This window comes from Berghia stephanieae, chromosome 10, assembly GCF_034508935.2.
Source record: "Berghia stephanieae isolate SIO BIC M18660-M18661 chromosome 10, UCSD_Bste_1.3, whole genome shotgun sequence".
NCBI classification, from domain to species: domain Eukaryota; kingdom Metazoa; phylum Mollusca; class Gastropoda; order Nudibranchia; family Aeolidiidae; genus Berghia; species Berghia stephanieae.
In genome coordinates, this window is record NC_088369.1 from 21,897,188 (window position 1) to 21,925,056 (window position 27,869).

General features: G+C 37.3%; 2 protein-coding genes across 9 annotated transcripts in view; one reads left to right on the forward strand and one right to left on the reverse strand.

Moving 5' to 3' along the window:
- LOC144980823 (putative serine protease K12H4.7) overlaps nucleotides 1-27,869 on the reverse strand; it is a 641,746-nt gene that overhangs the window by 291,728 nt on the left and 322,149 nt on the right. The window lies entirely within an intron of this gene.
- LOC144980813 (uncharacterized) overlaps nucleotides 1-27,869 on the forward strand; it is a 43,839-nt gene that overhangs the window by 11,437 nt on the left and 4,533 nt on the right. For 2 of the 8 annotated variants that reach the window (XR_013646967.1, XM_078928635.1), the window contains exons 3-8: nucleotides 17,125-17,370; nucleotides 19,474-19,699; nucleotides 20,202-20,351; nucleotides 20,599-20,850; nucleotides 22,132-22,281; nucleotides 24,380-24,412. Coding sequence is in view for 7 of the 8 variants with exons in the window: in XM_078928635.1 (XP_078784761.1) it covers nucleotides 17,125-17,370; nucleotides 19,474-19,699; nucleotides 20,202-20,351; nucleotides 20,599-20,850; nucleotides 22,132-22,281; nucleotides 24,380-24,412 (1,057 nt within the window). In the remaining variant the exon portion in view is untranslated. Of the gene's footprint in view, nucleotides 1-7,829; nucleotides 8,831-10,173; nucleotides 10,303-17,124; nucleotides 17,371-19,473; nucleotides 19,700-20,201; nucleotides 20,352-20,598; nucleotides 20,851-22,131; nucleotides 22,282-24,379; nucleotides 24,413-27,869 lie in introns of those variants that run through there. The other 6 variants (XM_078928640.1, XM_078928639.1, XM_078928642.1 and 3 more) reach the window with 6 other exon arrangements.

Consider the following 27,869-nt stretch of genomic DNA (forward strand, 5'->3'; position numbering starts at 1 on the left):
AAGGGGACGGGGTGGCAGATTCGTTTTACAATGGTATATAGTCTAATGGTTTTATAATGGTGTGTTGGGGTTTTTTTTCCCTCACATTTTGGTATTTAAAATCAAATTGTTAAAGTTGAAGGGAATCGAATTTTAGAATTAGGCCTCTCAGCGACAGATTTTTTTTCACAAGAAATCAATGAGCGAGAAAAAGTCCAACGTCGGGCGGCCAAATTTGTCAGTGGAAACCATGAGCGGGTTATGAGCGAAACTCAGCTCGTGAACGATCTCCAATGGAAACCGAGACATGAAAGACATTTCATCAACAAACTCCTCGTCATATTCCACAAAGCATAAAACGGAAAACTCGAGATTCCAACTAGCCATTTGAGACGGAACAACGCCAAAACAAGAAACTCGGCTTTTAATTTTGACATTCCCGACTCAAGAATTGGAGCTCCCTACCAATCACTTGTAAACAAGCCATTTCGACTGATAGCTTCAAAACATCGCTCCCTGCTTCCCTCTAAAGTCCCTGTTACTGAAAAGACAGTCATACAATCTTCAGCCTGAAGCTTTGGCCTTAACGCAAGAAGTAGTAAGTAGTAGTAGTAGTTTAGATTAGTCGTTTAGACATTCCATCGACAGTCAATTAGATAAATATCTGATGTCAAAAGGAATCACCCATGTTGTCCAAAGTGAGCAAATCGGGGGTCAATCATAATCATCTTGCTGAATGAAAACCAAAAGTGTCTGAAATCTGAAGTGATCACAGCGCATGCCTTTATCACTAGACCCCCCCCCCCCCCCCTCCCCTCCCCTCCTCCCACCTCCTTCCCGTGAGAGGAATAAATGATCTGCCGTACTCTGGAAAAACCCATAATATTTATAGATTTGGCTAGAAAACTCGACCGATTTAAATGACTCATCTTGTCAAAAACTCTCAGACCTGGGACTTCGCCGAGCACTCGCTTCACACGCAAAGGAATTGAGATCGATCCCGGGTGCAGTCGAGATTTTATTTTCTACTGACCCTCCCTATCCACCCAGCAGTGAATGTCTTGTTTGATTTGGCGGAAAGTACTGTGCGATAGACTGGCGTCCTATCCAAAGGATAGCAATCAATTGCTATTGTCCTTTTCACGCTATAAAAAAAAAACCAGGATAAACTCCGGCTCCATGATGGCTCTGAAAGACTCCTTTTTATTTTTTGGGGTTTTTTTTTTTTTTTGGTCAAAGTACGACATACAAAAGTGCAGGTCCGATTATTCACGATGATATCCTTGACTACATTATTATCAACTGTGGTGTCTCGGGTGATAAAATATCTTGATGTTGAAAACATTTCTTTATTTCTTTATGGCATCAGGATTACAAGCAGTCAGTAATTGTTTGTTTTTTTAATGAGCGGGGGGGGGGGGGGGGGGGGTGTTTTGAAAAATTATGTGATTGTACTTGACCCTGTTTTTTTTAGTGTTTTTAGGGGGGGGGGGGGGGGGGGGTTGGTGTTGTTTTTTTTAGCAGGATGAGGGTAAATTATTATATCCATCCGATATTTGGATGACGAGTTTTCTGGTCCACTTTTTAATAACGTATTTTTTTTAATTTGTTTTTTTTTTTTTGTCGTTATTTTGTTTGTTTGTTTTTATTATGTTAAATATGTTGTTGCTTTTTTTTTTTTTTTTTTTTTGGGAGTTTTTTTTTTTTTTTGTTTGTTTTTGTTTTTTTGTAGGGAGGGTTGTTTTTTTTTGTTTTTTTTTTTGTTTTTTTTTTTGTTTTGTTTTTTTTTTTTTTTTGGGGGGGGGGGCAGGGTACGACAGTTAACTGGTTAATGTAGTTATTAGTGTGTATATTTATCACCAGACGACTTATTTTCTAGGTCAGTGAGTGGATACGTTGATGGTTGAAGCATGATCATCATTAACTAACTAGATACATGCGATGAGTTTTGTTTTGTTTTGTTTTATTTATCTTGCGTCACCGCCATCGTCACATCCGTGAGTGAAGTGATAGGTCATATTAAATTGTCACATTATTATAACATGCTCTACTTTATTATAGACGGAATGAAGGGGACGTTACTCAGCTCTTTATCATTGCTTTTTGGCCGCCTGTTGGGTGATTAGTTCTCGCTCGCTAAGATGTACGATATAAATCAGGTGTTTAAGGTTACAGACAGTTTTGCGTGTCGGTACGTTTTATCTGGTGGGGCAGATTATGCTGTGAGTATTTTACTTAAATGTACAACATTGATATGTTTAACGGATCCCGATGGTTCAAATGGTAACGGTAGAGTGCTCGGCTTGGGGGGGGGGGGGGGGGGGGGGCGCGGGGGGGGGGGATTGTTTTTGTTATAGTTGTTTTTTTTTTTTTTTTTTTTTTTTTTTTTTTTTTTTTTTTTTTTTGGGGGGGGGGGGGGGGGGGGGGGGGGGGGGAGGGGATGTTATTTTGTGTGTAAGTTCTTTGGTTATTTTGTTTTGTTTTAATTTGCTGTGGGATTTTTTCTTCAGCTTTTTATTATTATTTTTTTTTTTTTTGGGGGGGGGGGGGGGGTGGAAGTGTTTTGTTTTTTCTTTGGGTACGTGTTTGTTGATGATCATGGTGTCGACGACGATGACGATTTTTGATGATGACGATGAATACGACGACGATATCAATTAGTCTGCATTCCAATCATCATCATCATCATAATAATAATATGACCTGGTTTGTGCGAGAGACGAATAACTAGTGCCTGGTACCACCACTGCATCATAATGGATGTCTTACCAGGGGGCCGTTGGTTATCACCATGCACTGACACTGGCCTGCTGCTATTGATTTGCTGTTTTCTTACTCTTGTTATCAGTCGGGACAAGTTGCTGTGGCTTATTTAGTTACATAATCTACCATATCATACTCGGGGAAAATAACCGAAAACTCATATTATTTTGAATTCTGGCCAGAAAACTAAACTCGTCCTGCCTTCAACTATCGATCGATTAAAATGACCCTCGTCTTCTCGAAAACATTTCGACCTTGTGACTCTGAGAAGTCCCGGGTTTGAGTTGTTTTTGTTTTGTTTTTGTTTTTTCTTGTTTTGTTTTTGTTTTTTCTTGTTTTGTTTTTTTTTTTAATTGTTTTTGGGAGTTGTTTTTTTTTTTTTTTTTTGTTTTTTTTTTTTTTTTTTGGTTTTTGTTGTTTTTTTTGTTTTTTTTTTTTTGTTTTTTTTTGTTTTGTTTTTTTTGTTTTTTTTTTTGTTTTTGTTGGGGCTTTTTTTTTTGTTTGTATTTTTGTTTTGTTTTTGTTTTTTTTTTGTTTTTTGTTTTTTTGTTTTTTTTTTTTTTTTTTTTTGGTTTATTTTTGTTTTGTTTTTTTTGTTTTTTTGGACAGGATTAAGGCCATTTTAATTGATCGATATTATGATATGCCATGCTCTGGAGAAGAAAAAATATATAAACAAAGATTAACAAGATTAACAAATATTTTGAATTTTGGCCAGAAAGCCGTCTCTCAATTATTATCAGTCGGTTAAAATGACCCTCACCTTGGCAAACACTCTTAAACCTGGGACCCACTTTTTTAAAAGTACCAGGTTTATCGTTTTTGACAAGATGTGGGTGAATTTAATCAATTGAAGGACTCGTTGTCTGACCATAATGTGAAATGTGTGTGTGTGTGTGTGTGTGTGTGTGTTGGGGGAGGGGGGGGGGGGTCCGGTCCGAGTGCGGCGGTTATGTATATAAGTGGGTTTTGGTTATTATTAGTGACACCATTTTCTTGATAAGGCCGATAGTGATTGCAGTAGTATTGTTGTTGTTGTTGTTATGGATGGTAGACAAGACAATCAAAACACACACACACACACACACACACACACACACATTCTCTCTTACCTCCCACCTCTCCTCTTTCATTTTTTTTTTCTGTCTCTTCCATTGTCTATTTTCCGTCGACGTAGTCGTCGTCCTCCTCCTCTTCGTTTTCCTTCCCCCTACTCCTACTCCTCCTCCTCCCCCTCCTCCTCTTCCTTCCCCCTCCTCCTCCTCCCCCCTCCTCCTCCTCCTCCTCCTCTTCCTTCCCCCTCCTCCTCCTCCTCCTCTTCCTTCCCCCTCCTCCTCCTCCTCCTCCTCCTCTTCCTTTCCCCTCCTCCTCCTCCTCTTCCTTCCCCCTCCTCCTCCTCCTTCCCCTCCTCCTCCTCTTCCTTCCTCCTCCTCCTCCTCCTCTTCCTTCCTCCTCCTCCTCCTTCCCCTCCTCCTCCTCCTCCTCTTCCTTCCCCCTCCTCCTCTTCATTCCCCCCTCCTCTTCCTTCCCCCTCCTCCTCTTCCTTCCCCTTCCTCTCCTCTTCTCCCTCCTTTTCCTCCCCCTCCTCCTTTCCTCTTTCTCCACCACCACCTCAAACAGGATCGGCTATAACCATGACGTAACTATAACACTTTTAGTACGCCATGGCTATAACCCATGTAAAAAAAAGTATGTAATATAAGATAAAATGATAGCTGTCTAGACGGGTTCAATTAATCGAATTAAGGATAATTTATAGTCGGAATTTTTTTTTTACATCAACCTGACCTTTGTGCAACTATTAATTAAACATATATCCCTCTATATCAACGTGCGCCTACTTGCAGGTCTGATAACCCAATTCATTATGGGCTCATTGTTTTAATAATAAAAATAATAATAATAATAATAATAATAATAATAATAATAATAATAATAATAATAATAATAATAATAATAATAATAATAATAATAATATACTTTATTCATCCCAAAAAAAAAAATTGGAAATCCGTTTACAGACGTGGCATGCATAAAAATGTATAAACACAAAGTTGAGAATCTATGGCGACAATGTATGTATATATATTATATATATATATATATATATATATATATATATATATATATATATATATATATATATATATATATATATATATATTATATATGCAAATGTACAAACATGTAAAAATATACAACCAAGAACCAATAGCAACACCTTATATATTAATTTAATATATTTGAGATAGGCCATACCTCTGGCCTTTAGTCCGAACTTGTGAGTGTATATTTAAAAGATAGTACCTATTTAATTTAAATCACACTTGCGCGTTAAAAATCCGAACACCATGTGACAAAAATGAATGAAGATGACGTGTTGTCTTTGTCTTCTTGGATATAAGGCGACGGCTCCTCATGGAGAACTTAATATATTTGTGAAGGGGGTGATCGCCATCCTTCATAACTTTCTCCATTTTACTTAGACAAAATCTCTTCAACAGTTCTTTCACATTGGAAATTGGGCGAGTATAACTCCTGGCTTTATCAATTATCCGATCAATTTTCTTAATGTCGCAAATACTGGCATTTCCACACCATGCTGTAATGCAAAAAATAATATCGGTCTCCAAAGCGGATCTATAAAAAAGGGTGCATAACGTTTTGTCTCTGTCAAATTCTGAAAGTTTCCGAATAAAATACATTCTTTTGTTCAATTTAGAGATAACGGCATCGGTTTGTAAATGCCACTGCAATTTATTGTCAATTAAAATACCCAAATATTTGTAAACCGAAACTTGCTCAACAGCTTGATTTTTAATTTTGAGCGGAGTGATGGAATTTGTGTTCTTCATAAAATCAAAAATCATTTTTAAATGGAAATCACTAAAAAAAAAATAAAAAAAAAACTTGACGCAAAATGTTTTCTATTACAACAATGTTAAACTAGGTCTATCATTGCGCTCGGATGTCAGACCAGCATATATGTCGACGTCGCTCTATTTGAATCTGTCTCTCAAATCCCATAATTCATCTTAACAACGCCACTACCACATTGTCTCATTCGTCTGTAGTGTTTCATTCATCCTGTTTTGTTGATAAAGGGGAAACCCGCAACGTCTGTTTTATCTGTATTCGTATATTAAATTGAAGCTTACGTTCAATTTCACATTGTTATTTACAACCACGCCAAAGACTACAGACGCTACAATTTTTACTACGTTTCATTTTATTTGTTTTCAGCGTTCCTTTGTTTTATTGTTGTGCTGACGAAGGGTTTGTTACCCGAAACGTCCAGTTAATTAAACGAGTATTGAAGGAATCGAACCCAGGCTATAAAGAGTTAAACGGTATCGATTACACAGGGCTATGCTATGCATGCCGCATTCTTCCTACCTTACAGTTACATCATGCACGAGGGGAGTGAGCAGCAGATGACCCGTGGCTGGTACGGGTTATGGTAGATTGTGTGCTGTACCAACCAGTTCTCGTCAAGAGGTCATCATCATCCATCGTTGTTATCTCCCTTCATTCATCTCTAACCACACTCGTACTTGGCATTCATTTGCCTGTTGTCTTCTTCTTACGAAATTCGTTTTTATCAGATCCAAGTTATCAAATATTAACGATAAACGCCGATATGACCTTTTAAGTACACAAGACTAGTGTTTTAATTTTTTTTTTTTAACGAAACAAAACAATGAACCAAAAAATAAAGAAAACAACAACAACAACAACAACAACAACAATATCAGCCAAGCGATAAAAACAATTTATTCTACTTTTTTTGTCTTTTCTCAATTTTTTATTTTTTTTTTTATTTTTTTATTTTTTTTTTATTTATTTTTTTTTTTTTTGGGGGGGGGGTCATTAATGATTATTTAAACGGAATAAAAATTCATTGTTTGTGCGTATTAAGAAGAACTATTAGTGTGTAGTAGGGGCATGGTTTGAACTCTGTCGACATTCTGATCTTTTGGCAAGTGCTGTAATCACTACGCCACATAGTGATATCATTATTACTTTGATCGCCTTTTCACTGTCTGTCCTTTGGGTGGGGTTCCTGACCTCCCATAGCGGGCAGGGAGGCACTTACTGTGTCTTCTATCCCCCTATGTCTGTTTTCCAACATGCTCTTTGTCTTTGTCTTGGAATGAGATAGATAGAATTGAAATTGACGTCACTCATCTCTTTGTTATGATTTTGGCCAGCCATTTTTATCAGTAGTTCTCTCTAAATTCTATCAATCAGACAATCAAATCTTAAGAATACATAGTTTTGTGTGTTTGAACGTTACATCCGGCTGGCGGATTGTTGTGAGTAAAATATCTAATCGCACAGCATCAATAAAAAGAAATAAAACAATGAGTGATGTGTACAATGCTATGTCGTCTAGTGGGATAACACCCTGGCCGTAGTGCTTGGCTGAGAGGGAAACAGTCAAATGCATAGTTATTGTTTTGGGAGTTGATATTCTTTTCCTTGTAAATCATCTCTCTGTTATGTATTATTATAGTTGATTTTGAATGTATAATGTAAGCATTTGAGTGTGTTCCTCTTTGTTGGAGCTTGTGCTTGTGTCCGGATGAGACTTATAGGTGATCTAAAACTAAGTACATTGATGGTATGCTCTTGGAATCTACATCTGATCCCTATTTGTACCCAGTTCCCCTTTGTCTTACTTTTTTCTTGGGTGCTTTAATTGTAATTCTAGAACATTTTACTATCCCATTTTCTTCCTTTTTACTGGCGCTGATATAACCTAAATGTGTTGCAAGCGCCGTAATGTCCCAGTGGACATATCGATTATATTATTAGAATGAGAGAGAGAGAGAGAGAGAGAGAGAGAGAGAGAGAGAGAGAGAGAGAGAGAGAGAGAGAGAGAGAGAGAGTCACTTCGGTCAAGATAAAACCGGTCACTCGTTTCTTCTCTTCTTCGCTTTTTTTTTATCCCAATCACCAGGTCCCAGGGTTTATCTCCCTGTACCACCTCTGTCCCGTCTCCATTCACTTGTTGCCTACTTCCCCTAACCCTACGATCACATGCACATCACTACTACTAACACTACTACTACAACCACCACCACCACCAACATAATAAATCACATCGTTATCATTATTACTATCGTTGTCGCCATCTTCACCGCCACGAAAATCGTACTGACTTATACCTAATTACGTGTAAAGACAATGCCCGTGATGATATGCTATATAATGAGCTTCATCGCATGGGATTGCATTCGTACTCCAAAATCAAAAGCACTGAAAACATCAACAAAGCGATCGTTACTCTAATAATAATTGTATGTCAATATTCACGACATAAGTTTAATGTAAATATAAGAGTTGAATACTGGATACCGTTACATCGAGACATCTAATTTAATCATTGTTTATACATGTATTGAAAATAGATAAAAGTCGCTACCAAAAAATCAACGACTTGATATTAATTTGTGGGACCTTATTCATTATTTCCTGCTGACGAGGGGTTTAGGCTCCCCCCAAAAAAACTTCATGAATTATTGTTCATCTCTTTGTCAACGTGAAAATCAGTTCCGGTTGACCTACATACCAGTCCACGCCTTTTATAATATTATTATTATACCGATCAGATCTTAACAAATTCTCTTCTTTGTTAACGCCAAAAAGAATCGCCCACCAAAGTACTAGACGCTCTTGTGAACTCCTCATGGATTTTCTGAGTAGCTCGCGTGAAAGTGAAGCCAATGTGTGACAGTGACACAGTTTTTACCGTGACGTCTTAGTCTTAATTAATTGGCCTGCCCCCTCATTTATTCAAGATTCGTTACGTTATACATATTGGGGGGTTCAATATTTTACATGACATTGTTTGTGCGCGTGCGGGCGTTCGATGTCTTCAGTTTTAAATTGATTATTGTTTGATAGGCGGCCGATCATAGCAAATTCAACACGTTGGCTTATGAGAGAGATTTTGAATAGACAATACCATATCCCCATACTTTTGTGACTGTGTTAAAATAGCGTGTGTTGTTGATAATCAGACATTTCTGAGATGACTGAGGTTCAAGTCCAGACGACAGTCAGGCCAAGGCCTGTCTCACAGGTAATACAAATATTCGTCATTATCATCATCATCATCATCATCATCATCATCATCATCATCATCATCATCACCATCATTATTCGTGTAAGTCGGATATAAAACTGTTTACGTGAGAGATTTTGTGTGTTGCATCATTTTTGTGTGAGGCGCTCTGAATGGTCCCCGTGGCGCATTCTATAGACTATAGAACTGGAATTTTTGGTATAATGTACAAGAGGAGACAATTCTATACATTTTGGTGTATTATTTTATGAAAAAATGTTGAAAATTGACTAGGTTATGGCCCTTTGAAGTAAGAAGAAGAGTTTTTGTTGTTTTTATTTTATTTTGTTTTGTTTTGTTTTGTTTTTTTGTATACTATTATTACTGTTATTTTTTAGAAAAGCGGCTTCAAAGTATACTAAAGATTTCAATATAATATTATAACAGCCCTCAGAAAAAATATTAAGATTGAAATGTTTAAAATGCAAATTTTAAAAATTTTGTGAATGTATGCAGAAATGAAGAAACTATCATATTTGTTATTGGACGTTCCCAATTTTCATGGGAAAATCCCAAAACACCCCACATTAGCCGTATCTCCAAAGTACTCCCAGCGGCACGCGTCCTTTCTTCCGGTTCAAAACTCATTGGAAGTGCTTAACCAGTCATCTTGGGTGGATGGTGAACAATGAATAGATTACATATTGAATCATAAGGTGGCTTAAATTTTGGTGGCATAGGGTAGATTCTTGGGATTACGGGGCGTAAAAGAGCTAGGTTTGATTATCTTTATTGACGACCAGCATTAATGTATTTAGACTAGAAAATAAGATGCCATCACTCTGAAACCAGACTAGAAAATAAGATGCCATCACTCTGAAACCAGAAGACCAGTTAAACAACGTATGTATCCAGTCCTCCGAAAAACTGATTTACTTTTCCAATTTCTCTGTCAAATTCAATTTGGTCATTTATTGTAGGGGGGGGGGGGGGGGGGGTGATGAACTGATGTTAAGCAACCGACGTATCTAGTTAACTGTTGTTAACTTATCACCCATTGGACAGAATACTGTTCTGTTGGAACGCTGTTGGTGTTCTGTAGCATAATTATATTGTTGTTGTGTACAATGAATGGTAACATTGCTCGTTTTGCTATCAGTGACGTCCATACAGGAAACGGTCATTAATTAAGATAAGTGATCGACGTTTGTTTTCCTTTCAGGCGACAGGAAATACTAAACCATCCATTTAAATGTCGGTTAATTGGTATTTCGTAACCCTTCTTTTCTTTGTCGTCGACAACAACGTAATTTGGCGTTTTAGTGCAGAGTCATTTTGCTGTTCAATGTTCATTCATTCATTCATGACAGGATGGCACCTCTTGAAGCCCGTGTTACGGGGATATTGTAGCTAAGTACTGTTACGAGTAGCTGGATTTCTGTAGCAGTTGTCGGTCAGTCGTGCGTGCCGTACTCTGGAAAAACCTATAGGTACAACGAAGTTGACGTCACTCAGGTCTTTGTTATTGCTTTTTGCCATCCGCGTTTGTGAGTAATTCTCACTAAACTGTATCAGCAGGACTACACATAGTTTTATGTGTTGGTCCGTTATACTTCCGGATGGCAATGTTGTGAGCTTCTTAGCCAAGCGCATACTATCTATATTTGAAAATTTGGCCAGAAAACTCGTCCTTCAAATATCGATCGATTTAAATGACCCTCGTCTTGGCAAAAACTCTCAAACCTGGGACTTTGCTAATCCTACGTCGTCGACAACAACGTAATTTGGCGTCCTAGTGTAAAGGGTCCTTTGCCGTTCATTCAATCATTCATTCATACAATGACAGGATGGCACCTTTTGAAGCCCGTGTAACGGGGATAGTGTAGCTAAGTACTGTGAAAGAGTGGCTGGAATTCTGTGGCGTTCAGTAGTGAATTCATTCTTAGTGTTTTACGTAATAAGCGTTTTTGCTTTGTTGTATGGAAGGCTTGGCCACACGCGAGCGATGGCTCGAATGAACCAAAATCTGATTACAGATCGCTCCCAATGATGATACGATTTTAATTATAATACTCGCCATTTCTGCCTGCCAGAACAATCTATCAACACACAAAACTGTGCGTAACATTCAATCTCATGCGTTTGTCCAAAATAATCATAACATCCGCCAGCCGGATTTAACGTGCCAACTTACAAAACAATGTGTAACCTTAAACGTTTATAGATAGTTCGAAGATGACGTCACTCAGGTCTTTGTTATTGTTTTTTGCCATCCGCGTTTATGAGTAATGCTCACTGAACTGTATTAACCCGACTATAAATGTTCATGGATACACACTTCCGGATGGCAATATTATGAGCTTCTTAGCCAGGCGCATAATATCTATAGATAGTATGCGCTTGGCTAAGAAGCTCATAACATTGCCATCCGGAAGTATAACGGACCAACACACAAAACTGTGTGTATCCATGAACGTTTATAGTCGGGTTAATACAGTTCAGTGAGCATTACTCATAAACGCGGAGTCAAAAAACAATAACAAAGACCTGAGTGACGTCATCTGCATACTATCTATAGTCTGATTGATACAATTTAGTGAGAACTACTCATAGAAATGGTTGGCTTAAAACAACAAAGAGCTGAGTGACGTCAATTTCGTTCTATCAATTGTCTGACAGGGCGAATTTAGTGAGAATTATTCATCCAACCGGCGGTCTAAAAACAGTATCAAAGGCCTGAGTGACGTCATCTGCATTCATTCTATACTGTGTGTGGTTGGGGTGGGGGGTTGATGTTGTAAGTGGTTGACTTGCCATTTGTATGCATGGATGCATCTATGACGGACAGACGAAACGAGCGTCGTTCAATTTGACCCAAGAAAAAACAAAGAAAACAAGTGGTGTCTCGCGAACTACGTCATGAATACGAATGTTGAAGGGATTCAGCTCTTGTCAGTGTTCGCTGTGAGGGACGGGGGGATGGGGGGAGGGGGGGGGGGCGTGATTATCAAAACAATATTAATAAAATGTGAACAATATATTCAATCCGAGATGAATGATTCAAGCTAAGTTGACGTCACTCGGGTCTTTGTTATTGAAAGGCGATGTGGTCTTGTGGTATGACACTAGCTTTCGGATCGGAAGGTCCTGGGTTCGAGCCTCGCTCGGCGCATGGTTGAGTCCTTGGAAAAGGTTCTTTACTCACATTCTCCCACCGTATTCGGGTTAAAATGAGTAACAGCGTTGTCTGTCGAAAAAAAAAAATGTAATATCGCCTCACATGCGTCATGTCTCGTTCTACATGTTAAGTGTTGCTGTTGACCAAGGACCCCTTGTAAAGCGCTTTGAGCACGTTAAGTGGATATTGCGCTGTATAAAAGCTCAATGATGATTAATTTGGGTGCCAATTTCAGAAAATATTTTAAGTTGGCAGGTCTGTCTACTGGTGAGTTGAGGCTTTGTGTGTGTGTGTGTGTGTGTGTGTGTGTGTGTGTGTGTGTGTGTGTTTTGTTGTTGTTTTTTTTTTGTTTTTTTGTTTGTTGTTTTTTTAAAGGGGGGGGGGGGTGGCGGGGGGCTGCAAAAGTAACGGCTGCCGCCTGTTACATCGAATGACGCTGATGTGTATAGGCTTTTTATGACAGGTTATTCTGTTATTGGCACTATAGATAGACAGGTTAATGACAAGGTTGTTTGAACTGTTATCAATTACGGGGGGTATTTAGTATTAATACTCTTCAACTGTCGTAACGTCACTTCCTTCCTAATGACGCATGGTAACTTAGTAACACTGGCTCTAAACTATCGGAACAATGGCGGACGGCCGTATGAAATATTTTACTGGCGATCATAAAAGCGTATCCAGAGAAAAAAAATAAACACATAAATTTGATCATGTTTTGACTTTTACACATTCTGATGACAAGGCATATGAAAAGTTCTAGCCAGCATGAAGAATAAAAAGTAATGATTTTCTTTGTTTAGAACCAAGATGGCCGCCGTTGCCGGGCGGCGTGACATCAAGACTACTGAATCCAATTGCCTACATTGTTCTGTTTTGTTTTTGTTTTTTGTTTCAGTAATTTTATTTCTTTTTTTTTTTTGTCTGTTGTTTTGTTGTGTTTTTTTGTTGTTTTTTTTATGGTTGGTGCTTGTTTTTGTTGTATGGAGTGCAAACACGGTCTGTTATTTTTATTTATTCATTTATTTATTATTTGTATTTTTCTTCAATACATTTGTACTGAATGCCTATAGCAGCAATGACAAAACAGCGATAAAATGTTGTCAGTATTCATAACTTGTTTAAATCATATAAAAAAAAACAACCAATTATTACAGATGGGATGAACGGGTTATACAGGACAAGAACTGGAGGTATATGAAGGTATATGGAAAGAGATTAGCGGAAGAGTAGCGTCCCTTGATTGGACGTCACCTCTGTGACGTCACCGGCGGAAAAGTTATTAGAGAGAACGTCATGTTGGTTGTGCGCATGCGTCTCTCGTCTTCGCTTCCGGCGCGGAAGCGAGGACGAGAGACGCATGCGCACAACCAACATGACGTTCTCTCTCTAATAACTTTTCCGCCGGTGACGTCACAGACTATGGGTGACGTCCAATCAAGGGACGCTACTCTTCCGCTAATCTCATTCCCTATTATGTAAGAATGAATGGTATGCATCATGCAAGCATCGTCAACAGATGGTGCACTCATGTGAGAGGCTTCAAAGATCAATCTCCTCTCTTCACCCTTACTTCTCTTTCTTTCTAAACTATGTCGTTATCTTTTCACACAGCTATCTCTTTGTCTATCTATTTATATGTCTGTCTATCTATCTATCTATCTATCTGTCTATCTATCTATCTTCTTCGTCTATCTATCTTCTATCTACTATCTTCATTATCTTCTACATATCACTATCTATCTATCTATCTATCTATCTATCTACTTCTATCTATCTATCTATCTACCTATCTATCTATCTATTGCTGTCTGTCTATCTCTACTTCTATCTATCTACTCTTCCATCTATTTCTGTATACTCGATCTATTCTCTATCTATTCTCTACTCTCTCTCTCTTCTCTCTTTTCTATCTTCTCTCTGTCTCTCTCTTCTCTCTCTCTCTCTCTCTCTTCTTCTTTCTCTCTTTCCTCTTCTCTCTTTTTTTCTTCTCTCTCTATTCTCTCTCCTCCTCTCTCTCTCTTCTCTCTCTCTTCTCTCTCTCTTTCTTTTTTTTTCTTATTCTTCTCCTCTCTCTCTCCTCTCTCTCCTCTCTTCTCTTCTCTCTTTCTTTCTTCTCTCTCTCTCTCTCTCTCTCTCTCTCTCTCTCTCTCTCTCTCTCCCCTCCCTGTGTGTGGGTGTGTGTGTGTGTGTATTTTCATCCCCAATAAAATCGATTCCAACACCCTCAGATTTAGACGTGACAACGAATACCCGCCCACTGTTCAAATTGTGTTGAATACAAATCATACATACAGTATATAGAATTATTGAACAACTGGTACATTACATTCAACTCTCTCTCTCTCTCTCTCTCTCTCTCTCTCTCTCTCTCTCTCTCTCTCTCTCTCTCTCTCTCTCTTTCTCCTCCTCCTCTCTCTTCTTTTTACATATGTTTGTGTAAGCGAGAAAGAGAGGGTGTGTGAGTGAGAAAGAGAGAGAGAGAGAGTTATAACTTGTTTTATGATTGAACCAGCTTGCATCGTGTTGTAAACCTGAAAGAATACACATTAATTCTTCTCCATCCTAATGGCCTGATACTCTGTTATATTCTAACAATGTCCCCCAATCCTCCATTATACATCTAAATCTACCACTAAAACTACTCTTTATGGGGTGGTGGCATTGCAAGACTGAATTTATTACAAAGATCTGAGCAAGTGTGTATGGAAGCAGGGTTGCCAATTTTCCGTTTATTTCCGGAATTCCGTATTATGTTATAAAACCCTCAGTATATTTTCCAAACGCCCGCTAAATGGAAAAAAAAGTAATTACATAATGTCTTTTTACAGGAGTTCAGCTCTCAGGAAAGGGGTCGGTCAATGTGTTTGTGTAAAAGTTCAGTATATTTTTGCCTCCTGAATGGGCAGCTCTGTGAAAGGGTGCCAGGTGTATTTTATTACCTTTGCCATTATTAATGAGACCAATTTAATTTAAAGATTTAAAAAAAAAAACGATCACATTTTTTTTTTTTTTTGGGGGGGTCTAACTGTACATTTTCTTTTCATTTTATTTTAGTCTGATATTTATACTAATACATATTATTATATTATCCCCTAATTTGTCGTATGCGACCCGACATCTCAAAACAGGTTTTATATCAGGATGAGTTTCGGGCCTTTGAAAAGGGGAATTTAGAACCAAAATAATAAGGAACGTGATATAATGAGGTTTTTTGCTTTGTTCATTTGTTGTTGTTGTTTTTTTTTTTTTTTTTGTTTGTTTGTTTTTTTTTGTGTGGTTTTTTTTTGTTTTTTGTTTGTTTGTTTTTTGTGTTTTTTTGTTTTTTTTTTTTTTTTTTTTTTTTTTTTTTTTTTTTTTTGGGGGGGGGGGGGGGGGGTTGCAATATAAGAAAATGTATTAAGTAATAAACACCAAATTCGGAACATTTCCGGCTCACAACCCTTCTTCGACCAACAAAAAAAATTTTTTATATATATATAAAAGCAAAAATGTCTCATTTCATATAAATCAAACCATAAAATTTATATATATATATATATATATATATATATATATATATATATATATATATATATATATATATATATATATATATATATAAATTTTATGGTTTGATTTATATGAAATGAGACATTTTTGCTGATGCTGAATTGACCTAAACGTGTTATTTGCTTCTAAGCCTGCCTCTATTTTCATGTTTAGAAATTATTTTTTTTAACAGCATAATATAAGATTTTAAAAATAATAAATTTAAGATACATTTTTTTTGTCAAAGTCCGACACATACTGCCTTTTGGAGAACCAGTGTTGTAGGCGACGTTGGCAAATTAATTCAGCCATTTGTGTCAGTAGTATAACTCCAGCGGTCCGTCCTATTTATAACATCTATTATCAGAAATATGGGACTATGTTCTCCGGGAAAAGAAACAAGATGCAATTTAAGCATGTATATTTATGGATACTTATTAGATATTTATTTGATAAGATAATGTTATTTATGCATTTGTTGATACATTATATAGCAACTGCTTATTGTATTGTTACGCGTATGTATGACAATGTTGTGTGGTTGTGGCGTGTGTGTGAGACGGAGGGAGAAGACGTAAATACCTGTTCCTTTGTATAGAATAGATTTTTGTAATTGATGCTATGTGTTTAGGTAAAAGTCTCACAATATTTGCCCACCTGATGAAACATACCAGCACACAAAACTACTTTAGCGTATGTAAAGTCAATAGTCTTCCAAATTTATTTTCGTGAGAACAATCACCCAATTGGCAGTTTGAAAACAAATTCAAAGTGCCGAGTGATGTCAACTTCATTCCTTCTATAGCTGGTGTAAGTTTGTTTGTTTTTTTCTCTCTGATCGTGACACCACCATATACAGTGAAGACGTCACACCATGGCCACGCCCTGTCTTGTTCTACATGTTACGTGTTGCTGTGAATCAGGGACCCTTTCTAAAGCGCTTTGATACCATTTTGTGGATATTGCGCTATATATTTTTAAAAAGCTCTGGATATGCAGTCAAGATTTTTTAATGACACCCCCCCCCCCCATGACCATCCTGTGGTGATTAGGTATCTGAGTGTGTTAAATCTGGTAGAAAATACTTTGCAAAATAAAGTGTCCTATGCAAAGGATAGCAAGAAAATGTTGTGGTCCTCTTCACACTACAGATAGCGGGATAAACTCCTGTTCCATGGACCTAATGGCTCTAAAACCCTTTTTTCTTTCTTTCTTTTTTTTTTTTTTTTTTGGGGGGGGGGGGGGGGGTCTGGCATAGTAGGTACACGTTTTTCCAGATCTTTATCTTACAATTTCCTGCAACACCAGACCAAACTAAACTTCATTACTGACTTTTCTCTCTCTCTCTCTCTCTCTCTCTCTCTCTCTCTCTCTCTCTCTCTCTCTCTCTCTCTCTCTCTCTCTCTCTCTCTCTCTCTCTCTCTCTCTCTCTCTCTCTCTCTCTCTCTCTCCATCTGCTCCTCCTCACAGCTCAACAGAAAAGGGTACCTGGGTCTATACGACAGTCGTTCCTGGCCAGAGCCGGACTCGCGAGATGAACAGACCAAACTAAACTTCATTACTGACTTTTGTCTCTCTCTCTTTCTACATCTGCTCCTCACAGCTCAACAGAAAAGTGTACCTGGGTCTGTACGACAGTCGTTCCTGGCCAGAGCCGGACTCGCGAGATGAGCAGAGAGTCAGGGATTACATGGTTCAGAAGTACGAGAACAAACGCTGGTTCGTCGCCCCGACAGAAGCCATGAAAGAGGATGCCAAACGAGCCAACGAGGCGGCTCTAGTCAGCAAGCCACAGGCTAAGCCGTTGAGGTCCATGTTGGGAGAGAACGCTTCCAGATTGGTCAGTCAGGTCAGTTTTGTTGTCCGACTGATTTATATATTGGCTATGAATTGTTATTGTTGTTATTTATTTATTTATTTATTTTTATTTATTTTTTTTTCCACTCAAAATTGATAATTTATATTGTAAAGTGCCCAGAGCTTGTGTTTTACATGAGAATGAGCGCTGTATAAATGTGTATTATTATTATTATTATTATTATTATTATTATTATTATTATTATTATTATTATTATTATTATTATTGTTCTTCTTAACCCTTTCCTTACCAATGCCAGGAAAATTGTCACATATGTTGCGATAAACATATTCAGATTTAAAGAAATTAAGGAGCAGGCACCAGTATAAGATAAAGATCTGAACAAGTGTGTATGAAAGGTGCCAGACAAAGCAAGAAAGAAGAATAGAAGAAGAAAAAATATCCCAAAAATCAAGTCTAACTCGACAGGGGATCGAACCTCAGACCTTCTGATTACCGATCAGATGTGCTACCATTACACTTGGCACGTCTGATCGGTAGTTAGAAGGTCTGAGGTTCGATCCCCAGTCGAGGTAGACTGATTTTGGGATGTTTTTGTTTTTTTTTTTTGTATTTTTCTTTCTTGCTTTGTCTGGCACCTTCCATATACACTTGTTTAGTTCTTTATATTCAGATTTGTTGTGGACAGCATGCAAAACAAAAATTGAAAAAAATCTTTGTTTAATTTAGAAGAACTTAATGTTGTTTTGCAGAGTTTGTTTTGCCAACATTTAAAAAAAAAAATTATGTTTAATATACTCTTAAGTTTGATTTTAAACTCTCTCAAGTTCATATGAATGAAAAATCAAACAAATTTGTTCAATTTTAAATCTTGAGAGAGTTTTTAAAAATTCATTTTTTGTGTTGTGTTAATATGACATTTTGGGGAAAATACTGAAAATAGTCGGGTAGGAGAGAGTTAATTATTCAGAATCAACTAATTTACTGGCCAGACTTGTTCATTATTGTGGCCATGAACTGGATTTCCAGTACCTAGGTCATCCCGGCATATTACGGCTTTGAGACGGTGGGTCACAGAATTTGGTTCCATATTATGGCCTGCTGGGAGAATAAATGAAAAAGTTGTGTTTGAAGATCATTGAGCATGGTGAATCTGTGGATTGCGCTTTCATGTAATGTAATGATAAAATGAATAATTTATATAGCGCACCGAATCCACAACATGCTCTGCTTTGTCGATCTCTTTTGTACCATACTTTTTGGGCCCTGACAGAGCTAAAGATAGTTTACATTCGAGAACAGTTGTGCGGCTGTGTGGTCTTGTGGTATGACACTCGCTTTTGGATCAGAAGCTCCTGAGTTCGAGCCTTGCTCAGTGTATAGTTGAGTCCTTGGAAAAGTCTCTTTATACGCTTTTTCTTGTCGTACTCGGGTGTAAAATGAGTACATGGCTGTTAACAGCAGTCTCTTGTTTGAAAAAATTGTAATATCGCCTAAAAGACGTCATGTTCCGTCATACATGTTAAGTGTTGCTTTTGGCCAGGGACCCTTTGTAAAGCTCTTTGAGCACGTTTAGTGGATATTGCACTATATAAACGCTCAAAAGCTCAATTGAATTCAAGAACATTCGCTCATTTTGAGATTGGAGTGGTGTAGCTGGTGTATACAATTCAAGAAGCATAGAGACATTGGATGACGCTATATCATTTAGGCTCATGAACACCTTGTGGCGATTTACATCTCCAATCTCTCTATCTTTAACAGGAAGCCAATGGATGGGCCTGATGTACTCTGTAGGCTTAGAAAAGGTTACTAAATTAGCCGCCAATATTTTCAACTTTCTGCATCCTCCTATCAGTCATACAAATAGATAATAAATAAAATTCCCTTTATTCATCCCATAGGGGAAATTTGTCTCTAGAGTCTATTCCAAGAGAAGACTGGAATAACCCAGCCGTCAGTCGCAGTGCAGCGCCGCAAAAAGAGTTAGGGGGAGACGACTTGCTCAAAGCCGCACAGCGCAGCGGCGAGTGATCGAACTCAGTACCTTTCGGGTACGAAGCAAAGACCGTACCGCTGAGCCACGCTCCCTGTCCCCTATTTGTTTATTTATTTATCTTTGACTTCCCACAGGCCCCAGCTTCCAGCCAAACAAATTCATCACTACAGCCACCCCCGGTGAAAGCCGTCTCCTCCCCATCCCTAACAACCCCCCAGGCCACAGCTGCCACATCCAACACAGCTCCAGCTCCATTACCGGCTGCAGCCGCCAAAAAGTCTGACGGGTTTGACTTGCTCGGAGAGCTCGGTGGTGACCCGTTTGCATCCAATACACCTGCAGTTCCTGTTACTAATAACGGTACGTACGAATGGTAGAAACTTACGTGCACATTTTTTAGCAGGTCTTATAACCGAATGCAATGATGGAAATATTTATGCGTTGGTTTGAGAGTGTTTCCATTGCAACAATGAGCCCATAACAATTTTAGTTATCAGACTTGCATAGCAGTTCACATTGTTAGAGACCTTAAGCTACCTTTAGTACATACCAATCAGCCGAATTGTTCAGCCGCACAGTTTTTTTTGGTATTTATCACAATATTTTGACACATTGACGATGGAAGGTGAAAATTGTGGATTTGCATTTTTTTTAATTTTTTATTTATTTTTTTTTTTTTTTTGGTTGTTTGTTGAAAAAAGTTGACCTTCTAACTAAATTTGGCAATATCTCAGTTCGAAGCTTTTCACCATCCGACTGATTATGTAATTCACTGTAACATATATTGAAGAAAAAAAATGTTTTTAAACAAGAATAAAAAAAAGAAATCTTTTATATTAACTTTTTTCATTCATTTTACCAGCAACAGGAGGATTTGCCGACTTCAGCAATTTTGGTGGTTTCAACTCTGCCACCCCATCTCAACCACCACCATCACTACTACAGCATCAACAACAACCACCACCACCACAGTCATCCATACCCCCTAACCCAGCCTTCCCCCTTTCTAACAGTGAGTGTTGTCGTCGTTTTGTTTATTCTGTGTGTTTGTTTTGAATGGTGTTCCATTGGGATGGTGTTTTAGTCGTGTTGTTGCTGTTGTGTTGTCGCTGTCTTATTATTGTGCTGTTGCTGTTTTATTATTATTATTATTATTATTATTATTATTATTATTATTATTATTATTATTATTATCATTATCATAATCATTGTCATCATCGTCTATGGATTCAAACATATTCATGTCTCATCTCCTCCAGCTCCTCTGGTACCCATGGGCTCCAACGCTCCAACCGTTACACCGACCCCGGCATCCGCCACCGTCGGTGCTCAGAACAAAAACCAGATATCTTCCTCACCGGCCTTTTCTGTCGGAGATCGCTACGCGGCCCTGGCTGATCTGGATTCGGCCTTCAGCGCCCCAACGACAACGGCCACCTCCATCAACTGGGGATCAGACCTTGGTGCTGGTGGTGCCCTCAATTGGGGTGGGAGTTCAACAGCTCCTGCCAGTAAGTGAAATCAATTATCAAAGCTCACCATGTCTTTGTGAATTGAATACATGAAAATCTTTAGCGTCCATCTTGTAAATTTGCGGCTATGTGGTCTAGTGCTATGACACTCGCTTTCGGATCGGAAGGTCCCGGGTTCGAGCCTCACGCTCAGCGCATAGTTGAGTCCTTGGAAAAGGCTCTTTACTCACAATCTCTCACCGTACTCAGTGTAAAATGAGTACCTGGCCGTTAACAGCGTTGTGTTTGTCCCAAAAATTGCAATATCGCCTAACAGGCGTCATGTCCCGTCCTACATGTTAAATGTTCCTGTTGACCAGGGACCCCTTGTAAAGCACTTTGAACACATTTAGTGGATATTGCGCTATATAAAGCTCAATAAAAAAAAAAAAATTAAAAAAAAAAAAAAATTTGCTTTGGTTGTATTTTTTTTGTAATATGTTCATTGTTTTCTTTGTGTATTTTATGAACACAGCCAGCAAGATGTTTACAAAAACAATAATAATAATGACAATCATTTGCATAACGTTTAGGACATTGATTCATTCTGCTTCTATTCACAAACCTTGGTGATATGACATTCCTTTTCAGGCCGGCTTTGATAGTAGTAGTATTTGCATTTTGTGTTACCCATTGTCTTTGTATGAGTGGCGCCTTGTGCATTCTGTGTCCTGTATGAATTTATTCTTACCTTACATCACAGTAGAATCTACAAATTAAATGGCATGACAAAATTAGAAATGCAGATATTTGTGAAAATGACAGAAATAGAAGTAGAAATTAAAAGGAAGAGATGGAAATGGCTGGGCCACACCCTGAGAAGGCCTGAAACAAACATTACCAGGCAGGCTCTTACATTGGAACCCACAGGGGACGAGGAAGAGAGAGGGCGGCCTAGCTAGAAATAGCTGGAGAAGGGCATTCATTGATGTAGATCTAAAAGCTGAAGGCTTAACACGGAGAGAAGCTGAGAAAATGGCACAAGCCGGACAAAGTGGAGGGGATTCGTCGATGACCTATGATCCAGCTGGAGTGAAAGGCCTAACTTTGTGAAATTTCCTGAACTTTTTCACAACCAATAAATAGATAGGGAGAAAAAAGTAATTACATATTACCGAAAGGCCATGAAAATAAATAGGATTGTAACTCACCACAGCAAGAGTAATTAAATAACATTAGGATAAGTATGTTGATGAAGGAAAGAAAAAAAAAAAATTATCTTTGAGTATGTTTGATTAAGCTGAGCAAATTGTATTATTTCTTCATCCATGACATGTCCAGATCCCACAAGCCAGAATTCATCCTCCTTAGGTTGGGGCTCTAATGGAGGAGGAGGTGGTTCAGGAATCAACTGGAGCGGCCAGGCACCCAGTACTGGCACATCCATGGGTACCACACCCGTTTCCACGGGATTCGGTGCTCCCTCTACAGGTGAGTAATTATTTGTAAAATCTCATTTTTAAAAAAAGGTGTTTTTTTTGATTGGCAAAGGTTTTTTGAGCTTTTCGGGAGAAAGTGAAAATATAATCATATATGAAGTCGTAATCCTAATGATTGGGAGAAAATAGGAGCCAGAGCTTTTAAAGGCTGTTCTAGTTTATGTTCTACTCACATGTAAATATCCCAACTGTGAACATTCTAGTCTAATTCAATGAGCAGTCAAGTCTGCCAATGCTTGTGTTAAATCGGATGAATTTGATACTAATCTGCTAGAGGCTACGGACTACAAAGTCATGAACAATAATTAATGTATATCGGCTTCGAAAAAAGAGCAAAATGCCAAAACACGGAACGTTTCGTACACGAAACCCCTCTTCAAGCCAAAAACAAAAAACATATAAAACATCACATAAAATCCTGACAGATGTGGCAGAAAAATATCAAATTAAGAAATAAAGGAGCAGACACCGGTGTAAGATAAAGAACTGAACAAGTGTGTTTGAAAGGTGCCGGACGAAACAAGAAAGATGAAAAGAAGAAGAAAAAAACCATCCCAAAACATCAGTCTACCTCGACTGGGAATCGAACCTCAGACCTTCTGATTACCGGTCAGATGTGCTACCATCACACCCCAGAGGCTCCCGATAGTTAATGTGGTGTAATCGTAGCACATCTGACAGGAAATCAGAAGGTCTGAGAATCCATCCCCAATCGAGATTGGACGATTGTTTGGCGACGTTTTTCTTTTCTTCTATTTTTCTTTCTTACTTTGGCACCTTTCATACACACTTGTTCAGTTCTTTATCTGGCAGAAGAATATTTGGGATGTCTTATCTGCTGGTGGAAAACACGTGTCGAATATTTCCCTGCTGTCTATCAGAATTTTAAGCGACATATTATTAATATTAATATTTTTACATTGCTCTTGTTGTTAGCTGAAGAAGGAATTTGAGCCTGAAACGTTCCGTGTGATGGGTTTGTTTTGTTTTTTTTTCATTTTCGAAACTGTTGATGTTCATTATTGTTCATAACTGAATGTGATCAATTGTGAAAGGATCTAAGCTTTGAATGCCATTGGTTCAAACCCCATTGTTGTTGAAGATCTTTTGCTTTGGAGGCTCATCACTAAAATGTTTTTAAAAATTAAAAAATTTGAGGTTTATATAGCGCAATATCCACTAAATGTGCTCAAAGCGCTTTACAAGGGGTCCCTGGTAAACAGCAACATTTGACATGTCAGACGGGACATGCCGCCTGTTAGGCGATATTACAATTTTTCGGACAAAGACAACGCTGTTAACGGCCAGGTACTCATTTTACACCTGAGTACGGTGAGAGAATGTGAGTAAAGAGCCGTTTCCAAGGACTCAAACTATGCGCTGAGCGCGAGGCTCGAACCCAGGACCTTCCGATCCGAAAGCTAGTGTCATACCACTAGACCACATAGCCGCACAATGTTATCTTAAATAATTTATTTTTTAAAATAAAATCCCAATTGATATGACATGCTGACATTTATTTAAGTAGGTGGTATGACATCTTCCACACTTTTGATGCTTTCGCTTTTGTTCCTTAGTTCCTTTTGTGAAAAGTATGTGTCAGTGCATGACATCATCAGTTGGAAGGTGAAAATTTTGGATTTGCATTTTCAGAAAGAATTTGCTCACCAGCGCATTTTAATCTTTATTTGAAGTTAATTTGGTGATTTTTCATGAAGTCATGGCCAGTGTATGGGAAAGGTATCCAGCAACTTTTCTCAAATTTCATACTTTTTCAACTTGACTAGGTGTAAAAAAATATTTAGAAGTGAAATTGAGCTTTGATATTGCCCGAAGATGTACAAAAGGGGTTGATTTAATCATTTATGACAAGAACTTGAGCTTCTAACTAAACTTGGCAATATCTCAGTTCAAACCTTTTCACCATCCGACTGATTACGTCATTCACTGTAACAAATGTCTTTTTTAGTCACCGGAAACATGAACTGAATGAACACAGTGACTGATGACATTGTAGGACAGGTTTAATAGTTATGATGATATTCTGTCTCCACTATCTCTACCTCTCTATTGCTCTCTCTCTCTCTCAGGTCCATTTGGAAATCCATTTTTAATACCAAACGGTAAATTGAACCTTGCATGAATTGCTGACCTTATTAAACACGATTTACTCTGCAATATTGGCATTCGTCATTTTCTATTTTATTATTATTATTTTTATTTTTATTTTAACTTTCATTTCAACTTTTATATTTGCAACAAAAAAAAAAAATTTTAAAAAATTTATTGCTTTTGAAAGCAGTTGTCCAGCTTTGAAAGTATTCTGCACAACACCATTATGGTGTAGGAACAGTTATCGTTTAGTGAAAAAAATGTACATACATAATTAATAGAATGTGCCCACGTCATTTAATATTTAAGGCTTCCCTCGCTCTTTCTTCAAAAGTAATGACAATCGGGATTTTCTGCAGCACATCACCATATGAGTTCTGATAGATTGATTTTGATATTTTGATATACAGTAGTCTCTGGATTCTAGCACACCGAATTCCAGCACACTGTGCGATACAAACACGCTGAAGCTGGGTGACCGAAGCATTGGTTACCTCCCTTGAGGCATCTGGATTTTATCACGCTTTTTGTCTTCTCCCGAGACCGTGCTAGAATCCAGTGAGTGCTGTATGAAAGAGAATCTATAATGAATCTTGGAAAAGAACCAAGAAAAATTAATTTTAAAGCAAATGCTTGCAAGTGAAAATTATCTGGATACCCTTTTGTTTTCATTTTTTAAAAATTATTATTATCGTCGTTTTCATCATCATCATCATCATCATCATCACCACCGCTTGAGTTGACAATGGTGTTGTTGTGAGATAATTGAAAATAAATATCTACAAAAGTTAAAAGTCATTAAATGATGTTTTCTAACATGTTTTTGGATAAAGCTGTATCATTGCAATATATTCCGTCTATTATTGTTATCATGCCCATTAGTATTTTGGTTGGCTGAATTGATGGACATTTTGGCTTGTTTTGCGACATAATTGATTTGTCACTTGCGCTTTAACCGAGATGTTTTTTTATTGTTTGGCATAATTTGTTTGTTTTCTTTTCTTCTCAACTCTTTCTAATCAAGTTTTTTTCAAAGTTTGCATCTATCTAATGGTATTTATTTTTCTTTTCTTTTTGTAATAATTTTTAAAATTCTTTTTCCTCAGTCTAATAATAATAATAATAATAGTAATAGGCCTACAGAAAAAGTTAACTTGACTGCATCTTTTACACAAGCAACCCCAAGCATAAATTTACAAATCAAATAAAGCCCAGCTGTATGTCGAGAGTTAATTCTGGAATAAATAATAATGTGAAGTTGAATGTAAGCTTCAATTTAATTACAAAAACAGATCAAATGAACGTTACCGGTTTCCCCTTTATCAACAAAACAGGATGAATGAAACACCACAGATGAATGAGATGATGTGGTAGTGGCGTAGTTTAACTGTGGTGTTTCATTCATCCTGTTTTGTTGATAAAGGGGAAAACTTGTAACGTTCATATGATCTGTTTTTGTAATTAGATTGAAGCTTACATTCAACTTCACATTATTATTTATTTCCTCGAGCTTCGAGCAGCAACATTTACTACTACCCAGTATTCTTCAAGAGTTAATTCTGGTAATTTTGACATGATTGTCAGAGAACACATCCCAATAAATGTCTAATGAAATGCAATTTTCACAAAATGAGTAATGGCAATTCAGATTTTTTTTGCCTATGAAATAAAAAAATGTTTTATTAGATACTGGAAACTAGATTTGAACCGAAGTTCCCTGAGAATAACCGTAGCCATCGTTATGTTATAGCCTGACACTGAAATCCAAAAGGACTGGCAGTTTGACGTCATTATTTGGTTTTTGCACCGCCTAGTGAGTTGTCGTTAGTAGAGCTCATGGAAACAAGTCATTTCATTGGTTGAACTATTGAATTCAACTCACGATTTGTTTTCTTTTGTGGCAAAAGACTGGCATTTTGACGTCATTTTTTGGTCAGTGTCAGGCTATAACTTTACGAAGGCCACGGAATAACACACTGACTGTTTCATCCCTTTTTTTTTTTTTTCATAAAGAATTATTTATTATTACTATAGATCTGTGATGAAAGTATTCATGATTCTGTTCAGTTTTGTGCTTGGGGTTGGGTGAGATTTAATGCTTGAATGAGTGTACCAAAATTGTTTATCAGTTGTTCTAATCATTTTATTGATAATCACTTATATCCACGTAAACAAGTACCTACTTCTAACATTAACATTAGCATAATATTCAAGCCTGTTGTAATCCATTCATAGTTTAATAAGTAGACCTACTGACATTAACACACTTCCAAAGGCAAATGATGATCTCAAATGAGAGATTTTTCGAGAATAGTAATTACTATTAAATTAAGAAATGAAGGAATGGATCCAGGCCGATGTAAGATAATGAACAAATACAAGAAAAAAACCCATCCCATCTTGTATTTTTCTTTCTTGCCTTGTCTGGCACCTTTCATGCCTACTTGTTCAGTTCTTTAATTACATACTATTATGATGGAACTATGGAATATGTATCAGAATATTTTTTAGCGAAACGAACAAAGGATATAAATTTGACTTTTTAAATATAAATTTGTCATTATTATTATTATTATTATTATTATTATTATTATTATTATTATTATTATTATTATTATTATATAAATTTATCATAATTTTGAATATTATTATTTCTTTATTTTTAAAAAATCCATGTTTTTAATGCACTGCTTGCAATATGATTGGTCATAGATAACGTATCATATATTGGTCATAGATAACGTATCATATCGCAGCTGCTGGTTGTCTACTATTAAGCGCTTGCTTTAAGTAGAAAGATGTCCCTGTCAGGGTTTCGGTTTTGTAAGCTTCTTCAGCAGTTCTCCACCACATATTGTTTATTTTTATATTTTGTGCACTCGCAAATCATTTATTTTGTTTGTTTTTGTTATTTATTTATTTATTTATTTTCCCCTCTTTTTAAATATTTGGATTGATTGAATTTAGTTATTTGGGGGGCGGGTGTGGGAGGCGGGGTGTTTTGGTTTTTGCTGTGGGGTGTTTTTTGTTTTGATTTTTTTTTGTTTCTTTGTTTTTTGGGTTTGGTTTTTTTTTTGTTGTTGTTGTTGTTTTTTGCAATACCAGACATTTTATACTTAAACTTCTTTTTAGAATTCAATCCGATTATCCTTCCCTCAATTTGTGCTATGTTTTACATGTGAATGAAGATGAAATGCTTATAGAAATATTTCATTTAAGTTATTGTTTGTTTTGTTTTTTTGGTCGTAATTTCCATTGCTTTGTAAACAACAAGAACATGTTTTAAATGTAATAGTAAAATACGTTACTGGATATTGTAGATCATCTAATAAACAAAGAAAATTATAGATTTGTAGGGCAGGTACTTTCATTTCTTCCCAAAACGAAGATGGCACACTGGTACTGTTTTGGTTTCGTTAACGCATTGCTGGGTCTTTGCCTGCAGCACCAGGTCAGCCAAAAGAGTTC